Source organism: Hyla sarda, chromosome 4 (assembly GCF_029499605.1).
Source record: "Hyla sarda isolate aHylSar1 chromosome 4, aHylSar1.hap1, whole genome shotgun sequence".
NCBI lineage: Eukaryota > Metazoa > Chordata > Amphibia > Anura > Hylidae > Hyla > Hyla sarda.
In genome coordinates, this window is record NC_079192.1 from 105,885,470 (window position 1) to 105,901,520 (window position 16,051).

Here is a 16,051-nt window from a genome sequence, read left to right on the forward strand (position 1 = left end):
ATACTAAAATTGTACATTAATTCTGTACAGGGACCCCCCCCCCCTAAGCTAAAAGTCACCCCAGAGCTTCTCTTTCTCTCTCTCTCTCTCTCGACAACGCATATCACAAAATATTATTGAGCAACCAAGAAAAAAACAAAAACAAATCAGAAATCCCAATAAAAAAAAGCAACTGACCTGAATATACAAATGTGCCACTGGCTTGCCCCCCCCCCCCCCAATATCCTGTGTGTGTATAACCAGATATTTACAAAATAGTCCTCTTTTTTCTCATGTTCACAAAATAGATGCAAAAGAAATTTTTTTTTTTTTTGTAAATTTTTTTTGGATAAGTTTAACAATATAAGTTCGCTAAAATACAGGCACTTAGAAGTATGGGCCTAGGAAATCCATTTTTAATGAAATTGTGGATTAGGTTACTAGGAAGGGGGTTGCAACAATAATGTCCAGTACCTCTTAAACCATAGATAAACCATAGGTTTAAGTGTTTCCTGCCGAATTAGGCATGCAAATACACTGCAAACATAATAGGGGGGGAAATAGGGAGGAAAAGTAAATTAAATTAACCCCTTCTTCAGCCAGACCCCCCCCCACACTGAAAACAAGGGGGCTTCATTAATAGATACACATGGAAGTATGGATCAGATCATTCTTTGTGTTTGTTTGTTTTTGTTTTTGAAAGACACTTTTCACAGCCAAAGAGATTTCAGATATCAAATAATATTTTAATTTCTGAATACTTTGAATTTTTTTGTCTTGAAATATAACACACAAAGACTCGACCAAACAGTTCAGTTATGATAACTTTTACAGGTTACAGAAAAAAAAAAGTTGCACTTAAAAAAAAAAAAAAAGATAAAAAAAATAAAAATAATAATAATAATAATTAAAACAAAAATAAAATAAAAAAAACGTCAGTTTTTTTTTTGCAACACAAAACTGTAAAATCTAGTCACCGAATCAATCACATTATGTATAAGTGCCAACAGTGTTATTTGTCATGCTGATTTCAATTGTAGTTTGTCTCTTTAAAAAAAAAAAAAGAAAAATATGGAAATATCAACAATTATAATACAAAGGGATTTGCAAATATACAAACAGTTATAGGAGCTTCAGAACAGAATGAAGAATACTGTATGGAACATTTATTGTCTAAAGCGCTGCTGTGTCTTAGACACAGAATACCTTACAATTCAACCCCCACAGTTTGCCTTATTTATGACAATAAAATAATAATAATTATTATAATAATATAAAAAAAAAATCTGTCTTGTGTAATAAAAAAAAATAAAACCGTGGTTCAACTGCGTCAATAATTACAGGTCTGAATAATAATTAAATTAGGCTCATCACTTATAAGTGCGCTTCCAACTAAGGTTCTAGTGTCAATTCTTTAGGTTTCCATTTTTTTCCTATGATATTTTGTGGACTCTGTTTTAATTCTTACAGAACATATACTTTTAAGGATACAGTTTTTTTTTTAACCTCTTAAGTCAAGAATATATTTATATATATATATATATATATAAAAAAAAATTATATTATAGAACCACAGAATAAACTGGTTTGGAACCAGGAAAATACAAAATGGAAAGAAAAAAAAGAAAAAAAGAAATAAAACAGCTAATAGATACAAATAGACACAGAGGACAATTTAGAATTTGGGGGTGGGCAAAAAAAAAAGAACTTTCTTTCCGCTAATTTTTTTCCACATTTCCATAAATGCACTTTTTTTTTTTTTAGCGATAGTATTTTTTTTAAAAGGTTACAAAAAAGACTAAAATTCCCTGTTGAATTTTTTTTTCAGATTTTTTTTCTCCTTTTTCTACAAAAAACAAAACAAAAAAAAGATACGTAGCAAGTTGTTCTGAACAGACAGGTTTAAATGCATTCTGATAAAAGTTCATCAATAGTCTTTTTTTTATGTTTAGTGTTTTTTTTTAATTCACAGTCCAATAAATTCTTCCCTCTTCTTTAAGTAAACTTGTAACAGCCTTAGCAGAAGGAATTTTAAGCCAACATACCCCAGAGTCTTTTTTTTTTGTTTTTTTTTAAAGTTTGCCCTTCATTCCCCCCCCCCCCCCCCCCCCCATCAATACTTTGTATTTTATTGAATGGACATATAGGGCCAATTGAAACTGCTTCCAGAGAGTAACATATCCCTAATGAGCGTTTCTATAGGGGTTTTACCTACCAAACGGACGAAAAACAATTGCTCTATGACAGAAGAGGACACAGTGCGGAGGGAGGGTAGACGGAGTAAGAGTTTGCCAAATCTTGTAGGCTGGTTGGGGTACTGGCTTCTAACATATTCTTCCAATGCACATTGGGACTTCTCCTGCAAACTTTCCACATGAGCTACATCAGATAGACCACAGGCATCTGCAAGAAAGTGTGATAAACAATGTCATTATATCATTAAGAAGACTGGTGGTGGTTGGCTTGGGTTGGCTTGAAGGCCTGTCACAAATTAGGGAGGTCCCCCCACCCTCCCCCCACCTTGTTCATAGCAATTAACTCATAATAAATAGAATAAAATATATGTATATATATATATATATATATATATATATATATATATATATATATATATATACAATCCTGTAAGAACACATTGGGGCTACAATATACATTCATGGCTTGGGCAAGTGTGAGGATAAATCAGCAGATGACTACTAATGACTCCATAGCTGCTTCTAAGAATAAGGAGCCACATCTGAATAGAAGTCCTGGACTCTTAATCTATTCTCCCTTGGAGGACTATATGTTTTTTTTCTTTAGTCTCAGCAAATGTCTTAAGTGGCTCTTTTAAAGATCATCTTGTCAGTGTTGGTTGTTCAGAATCAGCCAAGCAAACTCTTATCCTCCTCTCTCTCTTCTAGTCTACTAGAGCTGGGCTTAAGAGAAGGCCCAGGGAGACTACAGAGGGACTCTGACCATTAAATACAATGCAGAAGGGCTTTAAATCACAAATGCCTCTGTCTAGAGCAGTGTCTGCGCCTCCAGCTGTTGCAAAACTACAACTCCCAGCATGCCCGGACAGCCTTCGGCTGTCCGGGCATGCTGGGAGTTGTAGTTTTGCAACAGCTGGAGGCACACTGGTTGGGAGACACTGCTCTAGAGATTGGGTGGCGACCTAACCTGTCATTGGCTTCTTGGAAGCAGAGAGTAGCACATGCATATTGTTATTCACGCCATTAAAAAGGCATGCAAATTATTTGAATCATGTGGTGGGGGAAAAAAAAGGCTTCAGTGTGTAACTTATCTATGTTATATGTTAGTGAACCCTAAACTAGGTGACCACCTACTGACAACCCTCACAGCACCCTCTGACAACTTTTATTCCAGTGCATATATGTCCTATAATCCTCACATGATAGGAAAGTCTTTTGGTCCTTCCATTATACACGTGTGTTTATTGGATAACCAAGATGGATCCAGCATGACCTGGGTCATATACATCCCTATTCTTACAAGCTATATACTCTTCTACATAGATTTGGGGGGGGGGGGAGGGGGTTAGCTGGGGGACAAGTTGGGTGGCTGCAGTGCACACTTACAAATTATTTTCTTCTTTATTATTTATTAAATCCACAGGTAATAAATAATAGCAATCATCATAATAAAATTTACTAGACCTTTTACTGTGTATGGAGTGTTCTTTTACTATATTATGTGTATGGAGTGTTATTTTACTATACTATGTGTATGGAGTGTTCTTTTGCTATATTATGTATATGATGTGTTCTTTTACTATACTATGTGTATGGATTGTTATTTTTCTATACTATGTGTATGGAGTGTTCTTTTGCTATATTATGTGTATGGAGTGTTCTTTTACTATACTATGTGTATGGAGTGTTATTTTACTATACTATGTTTATGGAGTGTTCTTTTACTATACTATGTGTATGGATTGTTATTTTTCTATACTAAATGTATGGATTGTTATTTTACTATATTATGTGTATGGAGTGTTCTTTTACTATATTATGTGTATGGAGTGTTCTTTTGCTATATTATGTGTATGGAGTGTTCTTTTACTATACTATGTGTATGGAGTGTTATTTTACTATACTATGTTTATGGAGTGTTCTTTTACTATTCTATGTGTATGGAGTGTTCTTTTTCTATACTAAATGTATGGATTGTTCTTTTACTATATTATGTGTATGGAGTGTTATTTTACTATACTATGTGTATGGAGTGTTCTTTTACTATATTATGTGTATGGAGTGTTCTTTTACTATACTATGTGTATGGAGTGCTCTTTTACTATATTATGTGTATGGAGTGTTCTTTTACTATACTATGTGTATGGAGTGTTCTTTTACTCTACTATCTGTATGGAGTGTTCCTTAACTATACTATGTGTATGATGTGTTATTTTACTATACTATGTGTATGGAGTGCTCTTTTACTATATAATGTGTATGGAGTGTTCTTTTACTATATAATGTGTATGGAGTGTTCTTTTACTATACTATGTGTATGGAGTGTTCTTTAACTATATTATGTGTATGGAGTGTTATTTTACTATACTATGTGTATGGAGTGTTCTTTTGCTATATTATGTGTATGGAGTGTTATTTTACTATACTATGTGTATGGAGTGTTCTTTTGCTATATTATGTGTATGGAGTGTTCGTTTGCTATATTATGTGTATGATGTGTTATTTTACTATACTATGTATGGAGTGTTCTTTTATTATACTATGTGTATGGAGTGTTCTTTTATTATACTATGTGTATGGAGTGTTCTTTTGCTATATTATGTGTGTAGAGTGTTCTTTTACTATACTATGTGTATGGAGTGTTATTTTACTATACTATGTGTATGGTGTGTTCTTTAACTTTATAATGTGTATGGAGTGTTCTTTTACTATATTATGTGTATGGAGTGTTCTTTTACTATATTATGTGTATGGAGTGTTCTTTTACTATATTATGTGTATGATGTGTTCTTTTACTATATTATGTGTATGATGTGTTCTTTTACTATATTATGTGTATGATGTGTTCTTTTGCTATACTATGTGTATGGAGTGTTCTTTTACTATATTATGTGTATGGAGTGTTCTTTTGCTATATTATGTGTATGGAGTGTTATTTTATTATTCTATGTGTATGGAGTGTTCTTTTACTATATTATGTGTATGGAGTGTTCTTTTACTATATTAATTATAGATCGGAATTACTTTTTTTTTTTTTACTAAAAGAGATACACATAACTTGTGATCTAATAATTCTGCAGTGAAAGCCTCAGGCGATGAATGTCTGCGAATTCTTATTTAATCAACAGGAACGATGTGCAAGATGTGTGAATGTTTTTCCTGTGTTAAGACTATAGCACACAGTATATACATGTATGTCTACATTCACACACAAATAATATGTTACTAAAGTCACTCAGACGCCTGGATTCGCGACATTTAAACTTGTCATTTGTCCCACAAAGTTGCTCCAAAGAGTTAATTATTGCCAGATATATTACTCCCACAGATTAACCTACAATACAACCTAATTAGATTGCAGAATGTATCCATTACTGCTATATACCTGTCACACTAAAACCCAAGCGGCATTGTGATCACAATATCAGGGGCAGATTTGACTTTAAATATTATTTTTGGACTGTTATTATTATTATTACACTTATTATACTTTTTGTCGAGTAAAGGAAACTTTTCTTTCTTTCTGTGTGTGTTGCCCTTCCCTGCCCCCACTGCTTGCTTTGGGTAAATAATGTGTCTTGCTTGCCTCTCATTTCTGCACTAAAAGTTGTATTCTGTCTAAAGTTACAGCAGACTGCTTGTCTTAACTCGTCCGATTCACAAATACATTAGGAATCCCAATCATTTGGGCCCATGCAGTTTAAACAAACAACAGATCATGCTGGAAGCTACACTCCATGCAGGGGGACTGAGCCCTGTAATGTTACCCAGCAAGGGAGTGCTGTGTTACATCTATTTTATCACTGTATTATTTCATAATCTCACTTGGATTTTTTTTATCACTTCCAGAAATGATCCCAGATTCAGGATACATTTTTTTTTTTATAATTAATAATATTAGTTATAGTCTGACAAAGTTTGGGGCCATAATAGTGGTAGTAGTAATAATAATAATAATAATAATAATAATAATAATAATAATAATAATAATAAATAACACTTTTAACACAAGTTGCCAAGGTAGCCTTAATTATTAGTGCTTTAATCAGACAGATAGATAGATAATAGGTACTGTATATAAATATATATATAAAGCAAAATGTATAATGCAAAATGTATAAGCAAAAATGACTTAGTCCTTACCTGAAGTAAAGAGAACTATAGCTTTTAAACAACTATATTCTGCCGAGTCCACATGTAATGCCTTCAGTTTTTCTACTTGCTCTTGGAAGATTCGTATGTGGTCCATAAAGGCCACCACTCTGTCCGCAGACATGGGGGAAGCGTGTAGACCAGCAGCTGCCAGGAGAGGGGCAACATGGAGTGGCATTGAGCACTGGGCAGCGTTCAGCACAAATAACTCACTCCAGGTCAGCCTTAGAAGTGCCACTTGGTCTGTGATCTGCAGATCTGGGAAGAAGGGAATATTCCGTGCCCACTCCACTGCACTGAAGAGCATCCTGGCTGCCAGTTCACAAATGTTTTCGATGCCCATAATGTTGTTGGGTTGCATGCATTGACTGCCAAATCTAGAGGTCGGGTAGGGTTCTGCTCTCAGAAGAAGGGAGATATATCCGGATAGGTAGGAATGGCAGTTGAGAGGGTCTCCATTTGTCAAGGCGAACTGGCCATGGGTAGGCTGTGTGGGTGGCATTCTGCCCCTCTGTACGGCTGCAGTGAATAAAGAAGAAACTACAGCAATTAATATCAGTGGGTGACTTTTTCCTCCAACAAGTCTTGTTCTCCCCTAAGCTGTAATATAACATTCTGTCCCATTGCATTATTATCTCCCCAGATCTGTGCCGTGCTGTTATCGTGTTTTATGATTAAATTACAACAACCCATAATCTACACCACACATCCCACAATGGCTTAAACATCTCTCCTTTGCTTGCTTAATAATAAAAAAAAATCTGCTGACTTCCCAAACGCGAAGACATTCAATTTATTCTTCCATATGGGCTCATAATGTCCTTCTGTTTCCTTCTGCCATCTACACATATAATATTGCCGTTTCATTTTAATTATATATATATCTCTATATGTCTATGTATTTTTAAATATACACACACAGACACACTAAATGAAGCTCAGTTTCACAAAAAGGATTTGACAATAGGATTGTAAAAGAGTAAAAAAAAACAACAACAACAACATGTCATAATTATAATCCTATAAGAAAGAAGAAAGATATAATGTGGCTGATGGATGTGCTTGCAGCTTGCAGGCCTCTGTGGTTTTTATTGCATTACATTTGCAGAAAGACATGGAACAATGAGGGGGTGATGTTTCTAAAGTGTTGGGGGGGATTTGGAAAGTATTTGTGTCGAGTTTGCAACATGAAGCGAGATGTGCGTGAGATTGTGAGCAGGACAGGGTTAGCTAAAGCAGCTGGAACACAAAGGAAGAGGCAGGCTGTAACCCCTAGCCTACATAGAAGACAGCCTGCTGAGGCAGCCTGCACACTATCAGCTCCCTGTCCTTGCCTCATTTTAGATCACAAAAGGTTTTGACTTTCACAAGAGGACACACACACACAAATACACAAGCATGCACACGGACACACAGCACCAGCTACAACAACAACAACAACAACAACAACAACACAACAACAACCCTACTGCAAGACCTCAGGCTGTTTCTATTTCTTTATGGAAGCAGGAACTTCACTAGTCATTTTTAATGGAGGGTAGAGAGGGGGAGCATGTGTCAGTGCCTATGTGTGTGTGAGTGTGTGTTACACGACCCAGCTCCAAACTGTCCTCCTGATCTTAATCAGTTTTAACTCCTGTGCAGAATGACATTCTAGGTCACAGGGGCCAGGGAGATTATTCCATGGAGATGGGGTTTTGTGTTGGGAAGAAAATACATAACAAAAAAGAGTCTGCATTCAATATTAACCCTAAATACAATGGGGTTCTAAATAACTATTTGTATGTTAACAAAAAGATAATTACCATAATTATAATAAATAATAATAATAATAATAGCAATAATAGTAGTAATAAAAATAATAAATCATAATTATAAACAAGAATGGCACAAGAATAGCAATGAAGGGTACTGAAATAAAAGATAAAAAGAAGCAAAACTCACAGAGCTGACCATGCATGAGAAAGTTACAAGAGTGAATAATAGTGGCGATGGTGATGGTGTTGGGCAATAATACAGAACAATAGACTGGAAAACAAATGAAATCCCAATACCTTCCCGTCTCATGCCAACTTTGAGACATTTTTTGAGGCGACAGTACTGACACTGATTGCGGTGGTGCTGGTCTATAGGGCAGTTCCTGTTGGCACGACATGTGTAAGTCAGATTCCTCCTTACACTTCTTTTGAAGAAGCTCTTGCAGCCTTCACAGGTGAATTGGCCGTAGTGTTTGCCACTAGACTTGTCCCCACACACCACACACTCAATGTGTTGCTGTTGTTGTTGCTGCTTGTCCCCCTGGTTCTGGCTGGGCTGGCTGGAGGGGTTGGATTGAGCAGGGGTAGTAGAGGGCACTCCTTGCCCTGGTGTCTGTGGGGTGTGTGGTGCCCCTGCTGGCCCTTGCCCTGGAGGTGGCTGTGAAGGTTGAGTTCCTGGCACATCGTCCTGAGGGTCTCTCCAAGCACCCACTACCATTGCCATATCTATGGGGAACCTCTTCCAAACTGCTTCTTCCCCTATTCTTCTTATGGTGCTTGTGGGGATCAGACCAAGGCAGCTTTAATATATGAATAAAAGGGGTGGGGGGTGGGGGGGTTCTGAGGGAAATAAAGAAGGAGAAGAAGAGGAAGAAGGAGAAGGAGCAGCAAACAATCAGATGAGTAGCAGCAGCAGAAGGGTGGGTGCACTATTGGTCTGGAGAAGACTTGGAGGTGTCTCTGTGAGCTGCAGACTTAGTGCTGGGGGCCAGGTCCTGGGAAGATCACAGTCAGCCATTCAGGAAAGCCATAAAGGGTTAAGGATTATTAGAGAGGGGGGAGACCTGCTCTTCTTCTCCTCCAGCTCTGGCAGCAGCAGCCAGTAGGGAGCCTCTCCAGCACAGGACTCAGATCCCCTCTGCTTCTTCTTCTTCTGCTTCTTCCTCCTTCTCTGAGCATGAACGGCAAGAGTCCACTCTATCCAGCAGCAGCAGCAGCAAATAATAATAATAATAATAATAATAATAATAATAATAGTAGTGGAGAGAGGAGCAGATCACAGCCGGCAGGACCTCATCCTTCATGCACCAGAATAAACCCTCTAATAGGAGCCTGCAATCAAAGTGATCAAATATGCTAAAGAGAGCGCGAGAGGGGGGGTAGGAAGTGACTGCGATTTGTAGGAAAGGGCTGGCAGAGTGCTGCTGTCTCTCCGATCAGCTCACTGAGCTCTCTATATAGTGAACTTTGACACCACTGCTGCAACTTAGCACACGTTACCATGGAGACGCCGCTCCTTATAAGGCGAGAGATTGTGTTTAACTGGTCAGGGCTCCCAAACCCTCCCCCTGCACCCCATTGGTCAGGGCCAGCCTAGTGGTACAGGGTGCCTGCCATCCGGCGACCGCCCGGTCCTAAACTCCGTCCGCTCTCTTGTCACTCACGCACTGCTCTGCACTCACCACAGACACAATGAGATTGGAGAGCAGGGTGACAAGAAGAGGATGCTCAACAAATAAATCAAATAGGGGAATAGTAGATCTCCAAGGTATTTATTGGAGTCTCCATTGGGAGTACATTTTAAATGTACACATTAGTACATATATATTATACTTATATAACATTATAGGGGAATTCATGTAGATATTGACAGAGGGGGCTCACGTGACCACATTTCTGATGCTAAAAGAAAGTAGATCTAGTATTTAGTCCTTTCCCTTCTATAACTGTCTGAGTTATAATAGTAAAAAAACTGCAAGTGACCACTATAGTATATACAAGACGAGCTGCGAGTGATTACTATAGTGTATATGTGTGTCACACACACAAACATCACACACACACACACACACCAACATCACATATATATATATATATATATACACACACAACTAAACACACACATACACATTGATACCACATACATATAAATGCATCTAAACACATCTAAACACACACACATAAACACTGATACCACATACATATAAATGCATCTGAACACATAACAAACACAACACCTAAACACACACAAAAACACACTGCACTGATACCACATACAAATGTACATCTAAACACCTACACACTATGTGACACACTAAATGTCCATACACATAAACCCCACATTCCCATCCACATGCACCCTTGCCTCACTGACCAGACTGGAAGGGGGCACCAGCAGCATCTTGCTAGGCTCCAGTATGCAGAGGAGCAGAATGGAGGAGCAGACAGGGCTTTCACATGGGAGGTGATAGAGGTTCAGATGGACAATACTCTAGTGCTAAAGAATGGGGCTCGGTGCTGTTTGATCACTTGACCATCAGAATCTCAATAGCTGGGACTATTATTTCCTACATTCCGTGTCAGCCTGGGATGCAGATGCTTGTTGGTTTAAGCCTAATTGCACATACAAAGTGTCATTATCATGTGGTTCCATCTATTATATTACTGTTATATACCCTGCTCATGGGTACCAGGTATCATGAAACTGTGCAAATACAGTAAGCCCTTATTCGATTTTCAGCCTCTTCCTAAAAGTGAGGGTGCAATGTTCTTTGTTGCTAACTTCATGAAAATATAACATAGTATATGTATAGACTACTGTACATTACGTAAATATTGAATGCAAAACCAATGCATCATAGTCCAAGCACACAACACACAACCCAGTTCATGTGCCCTGTCTATTTATTGGAGATTTTTAATCCTATCTATCTATCTATCTATCTCATATCTATCTATCTATCTTATATCTATCTATCTATCTATCTATCTATCTCATATCTATCTATTGTATCTATATATCTCATATCTATCTATTGTATCTATCTATCTAGCTCATATCTATCTATCTATCTATATATCTATCTCAAATCTATCTATCTCATCTATCTATATATCTATCTATCTTATATCTATCTATCTATCTATCTATCTACAAATCTTCTATTATCTTTCTCTCTCTATCCATCTTCTATCTACAGTATCTTTCTCCTATCTATCTATTTATCTATCAATCTATCTATCTATCTATCCGTCAGCGTTTGTTTAGCAGATTACATATTCCTATATGCAAATTTGGTTTTCAATAATTATTTTTTTTAAATATTCCTACTAAATGTAATATTTTAGAGATGCACCATGGCATGCATAGTAATGATACAATATAATACAAAATGTGCTACATGACACCATATATACTACTATAGCCACAGTACTGTAAGTGGGCATCTTCTAAATCGCACATAATAAATACATTTATGTCTCCATTTGCTGTATTGTGCCTGTGTGGAGACTGCATTCAGTTGCTATAAGGGTGACAGATGATGTGAGGACCTAATGCTGGAATGTTTCCCTTTCTACATTTCTTTTAGAATAATACAATCTGGAACTTCCATTGAAATAACCCTTTCACCCCACTCCCCATTAGAATATTCTATGAGTGGATCTTTAAGTAACATAAGTTAATGAAAATATGAGTTTAAAACATCAGATCGTATTGCTGGTGGGAGATGAAATACAATAAAGAGAATCCAGGCGATGGTAAGGCACGGAGGGGGCCACTGAGCATACTGTACTTCCAGAGAATCGACATAATAATAATAATAATAATAATATAGTTATGGAATAGATGTTCAGTCAAAGTCTTATTGGTGACAGGAAAGGGTCAACGTGGCCAATGCAGTGTCCAGTCCTAAGTCATTAATAGGTTAAGGCTAGGCATAGGCCATACCACTGCTTCCTAACCAGGGTGCCTCCAGCTGTTGCGAAACTACAACTCCCAGCATGCCCGTACAGCCTTCGGCTGTCCGGGCATGCTGGGAGTTGTAGCTTTGCAACAGCTGGAAGCACCCTGGTTGAGAAACAGTTTCCTATAGACTGGAATGTGACCTCTTCATATAGGCTTTTATTTATATATATATATATATATATATATATATATATATATGTATATATATATATATATATATATATATATATATATATATATACACACACATCCGGGCATTCTGGGAGTTGTAGTTTTGCAACAGCTGGAGACACCCTGGTTGGGAAACAGTGTCCCATAGCCTGGAATGTGACCTCTCCATGTAGGCTTATATATATATATATATATATATATATATATATATATAGACACACACATCCGTGCATTCTGGGAGTTGTAATTCCTGGGAGTTGTAGTTTTGCAACAGCTGGAGACACCCTGGCTTGGAAGCAGTGTCCTATAGCCTGGAATGTGAAATCTCCATGTAGGTATATATATATATATATATATATATATATATATATATATATATATATACACACACACACATCCGTGCATTCTGGTAGTTGTAATTCCTTGGAGTTGTAGTTTTGCAACAGCTGGAGGCACACTGGTTGGAAAACACTGGGCCATGCAATGGATCCCAGCATTGGGTGCCATATATCCTGGATAGTCCCCTATAGAAAGGAGCATGAAGCCATTCCATTTGTCATATGTCCCCCCTTCAGTGTTGACATTAAGGTGTGTTAGATAATAATTCAATATTTAACCCATACAGTGCCTCATCACCCTCATCATCATCCTCTGAGACGTCACCTAAGGGTTAAGTCTAGGTATGCTGGCTTTTAATTTAGCAGACTCATCTGACCTTAGTAAATGATGAAACACAAGACCAGTAACCCGTAACGACTGGGAGAAAGCAGCATTCTTCCAGTCCCCCTGGCTTGTGCTGAAGTGTAGTGTGTTGTGTTTCACAAGCATCACACTGAAGTCTCGTGAATGGGGGTGAGTGAGTCTCATTGTGTTACTCTGAACTTAGAAGTCAATGCAATTTTTAACCACTGGCTTGTGGTACTTTGAGAATCACCAGGGGCTGTCAGAGTTGGGTCCTCTGAAAAATTTACAGTGCTAAATTAGAGCATATGCTGTGAGGTGAAGAGAAAAAAAATGCTTAAGATTGGAGCAAGTACAGTATCTGTCTGCCCCCTAGTGTAAGGCTTTCATGTGCTTGAAACTCAGAGTACACTGCAAAAAAAGATGGGATCTTAAAGGGAAACGACTTTTGGCTCGTTGCAAAGGGAAGAAGAAGAAGAAAAAAAAAAACTTCTGTACATATTAATCTGATTAGCATCTAAGGATTTAATATTAATTGGCTTGGACATAGCTGGAGAGCTGGGTAAAGTTTGTGCATCATGTAAAGCAGTGGTGAGTGGATGGATATAGGGGGCTGATGCAGTGTGCTGTCTCATTGATGGACCGTGTGTGCCTGATCAGACCATTCTATTCAGCCTGCACACTATCCCTGCAGTCTCTCCAGGACGACACGTCGGTAAGTACACTGCCTTTTCCTTGCAATCTGCAGCTGCTTTGCTCTACGTTGCTTGCTGATCATACACCGAGGCTTCCCCCCTAGCTATAGCCGAACAAAGTAACCTCCAGCAGGGGAGAAAGCTCCAGCATTCCCTGCTCCTCAGCTCCAGCTTGGACACGATGGCAATGCCAGTGACCACTCAGTACTGGAGCTGTAGATAGGCATGTTAGGATTCTACATGAAACCCAAACACACAGCATATTTCCCAGTCAGCACAGACCCAAAGAAGCACAGTCAGCACAGGAACCAGGAGAGTTAAAGAGATAGAGCAGCTCAAGCCCCAGAACACAAGATAAAGCAAATGAAATAAAAGAGACCTACCAAACACGTATTTTCCTTGCTCTGCGTCCCAAATGGCTTGCATCTTCTTCCTATAACTGCAAATCCCCTTTATACCGTGGCAGGTGAAATGAGTCCCTTTTTGCACGTTATGAGAATTCCTTGCAAAAGAGAAAATACAAGGTCTCCCTTTACTGTGTTTATTTTAGGCGATTGAACAAACTGATTGGAAAGTAGGCAAAAGCCTAGAGGGTGCAGGGAGAAAGGTGAATGGGATATCCTCTGCTTGGAGGGAAGTGCTATTTGGCTTGCAGGCTTTGGGAGAAGAAAAAAAAAAACTTGACACTATAACTTTAAATGTAGTGAGTTTGGGAGAGCTAGCACACAGCTTGTCAGGAATGTGAGCCTCGCCTTTAAGAAAATCCCCATACCCAAGGTATAGCAGCCCACAGTGATCTCTCCTCTCATCTCATTCCTTAGAAGGAATAGAGAGCACTGCTACACCTTCCAGTTTGGGGCAGGGATAGATGAGACTTAAAACAAGCACCCAATTGGAAAAACATCTTTAACTTCATGATTTTCCCTCTGTTTAGGAGCCTTATTGCCAATATTCCCAAAACTTATGATATATTACATGTACATATATATATATATATATATATATATATATATATATATTACAACTTTATGTGTGATTAGTTCCACTCTTTAAATATTTGACTACTCTTTCCCCATCAGCATACATCATTCCCAAAACAATCCCCCATTTCACTTTAATAACTGCACTGTCATCTGATGTATTGAGTTTAAAGGACAGTATATTCAAGCCTGGCACATGTAATATTCATTATATACTCACCAAACTAATGAATGGATCATTAATATATTACAGATGTAATAAATAGACACTGGCAGCCTTGCACAATTTAATCTAATGGATTTTTTTTTTTAGTTTTTTTTTTTTTTTGCCACTGTTCCAAAGACTGATGCTAAAAGGAAGAGCATTTATTTTAAGAACAAGGTTCTCCTAAGACGTATGTCATATCTGAAGAATGAAACAAATGCTCTTTCATTGTCATTTGTCCTTGGCTTTAATAGAAATTAACTTAAGCACAGCTCTGAATGCTAATGACATATTTACAGCCTAATGGAAATTTCCACTGATTTTGCCACCTCCAATAATCCTAAAAAAAAAAAAAAAATACTATGAAGACGCTGTAATTATAGACATTGAGTTGGGGAAAATAATAAGTGACTATCAGATCCCTTTAACTTGGCATTGATACTATGAAGAAGCAGGTTATTGCTAGGAATCAATTGCTGCCAGGATAATCAGCTCATGGGGAATGTATGAGACAGCCCTTTAGAGGTGAGAGTTTTTTTTTATTATTTGCCACCTAGAGCCTGGCATGTCTAGTGACAACAAGGGTGGCACTGATGACAGGCAGGCATTGTCCTGTGAAATCTATAGGTTATTGGTGGAGCAAAGTTTAGCAGACCAAGCCATGGGAATATAGAAAGTTTCCATGTGTGATGTAAGTGATTAGTTGCAGCCATTCAGCCTATGACAAGGCTGTGGTGCATGTTGGGTAGTTATGTTGGATAATGTGATGATTGAAGATCACTTAAAATTGTTTTTTTTTTTTTTTTAATATCCTTTTTAAACTGTGCCATAGGATTCCACCCATGACCACAAGAACTTTTATTTCTACCATAGGGAGTTCACTGGCAGAGGTTTTTTAAACTTTGGCCCACATTATATAGATAGCTGTCATGGTGATCTGAAAGGTCAAGGGTGAGCATCCTTACCCCTAAGTCCCAGCAGATTATTAGAATGAAGCCAGGCTGTCACATAAGAGTCATAATTACCAGTTCTCTTTCTAGTACAACTCGTGCTAAGCGTGGTCCCTTTTTTTGTTGAGTGATAAAACCAGTTTTTTTTTAGATCTAGATTAAGGCAGAGAGGTGTTTGCTTGAGCCTGGATCCCCTCCTTGGCATTCCCAAGGCACTGCCTTTGTCTTATAAGGAATAGGGCTCTCTGAATGGTGTGAAAAAGGAGAGAGAGGGTCGCTTCAAATCGATTTTACTTGTTCTCTGTGTCTTTTCGGATCA

General features: G+C 37.8%; 1 protein-coding gene and 1 long non-coding RNA gene across 10 annotated transcripts in view; one reads left to right on the forward strand and one right to left on the reverse strand.

The window, feature by feature from the left end:
• Positions 1-1,019: 1,019 nt before the first annotated feature.
• Positions 1,020-14,345, reverse strand: NR2F2 (nuclear receptor subfamily 2 group F member 2). 4 transcript variants are annotated; one of them, XM_056571861.1, is made up of 3 exons: positions 13,981-14,345; positions 6,318-6,845; positions 1,020-2,382 (listed from the first exon to the last, which is right to left on the reverse strand). In XM_056571861.1, the coding sequence occupies exons 1-3, from the start codon at positions 14,021-14,023 to the stop codon at positions 2,108-2,110; spliced, it is 846 nt and encodes a 281-aa protein (XP_056427836.1). In that variant the 5' UTR covers positions 14,024-14,345; the 3' UTR covers positions 1,020-2,107. The 4 variants fall into 4 exon arrangements, with proteins under 4 accessions (XP_056427836.1, XP_056427833.1, XP_056427834.1 ...); XM_056571858.1 differs by lacking the exon at positions 13,981-14,345 and adding an exon at positions 8,381-9,582 and having other exon boundaries at positions 6,318-6,866; XM_056571859.1 differs by lacking the exon at positions 13,981-14,345 and adding an exon at positions 8,381-9,578.
• LOC130368337 (uncharacterized) overlaps positions 13,164-16,051 on the forward strand; it is a 72,707-nt gene continuing 69,819 nt past the window's right edge. For 2 of the 6 annotated variants that reach the window (XR_008892421.1, XR_008892423.1), the window contains exon 1: positions 13,164-13,617. This is a non-coding gene — a long non-coding RNA (uncharacterized LOC130368337). The remainder of the gene's footprint in view (positions 13,618-16,051) is intronic. The other 4 variants (XR_008892417.1, XR_008892424.1, XR_008892418.1 and 1 more) reach the window with 4 other exon arrangements.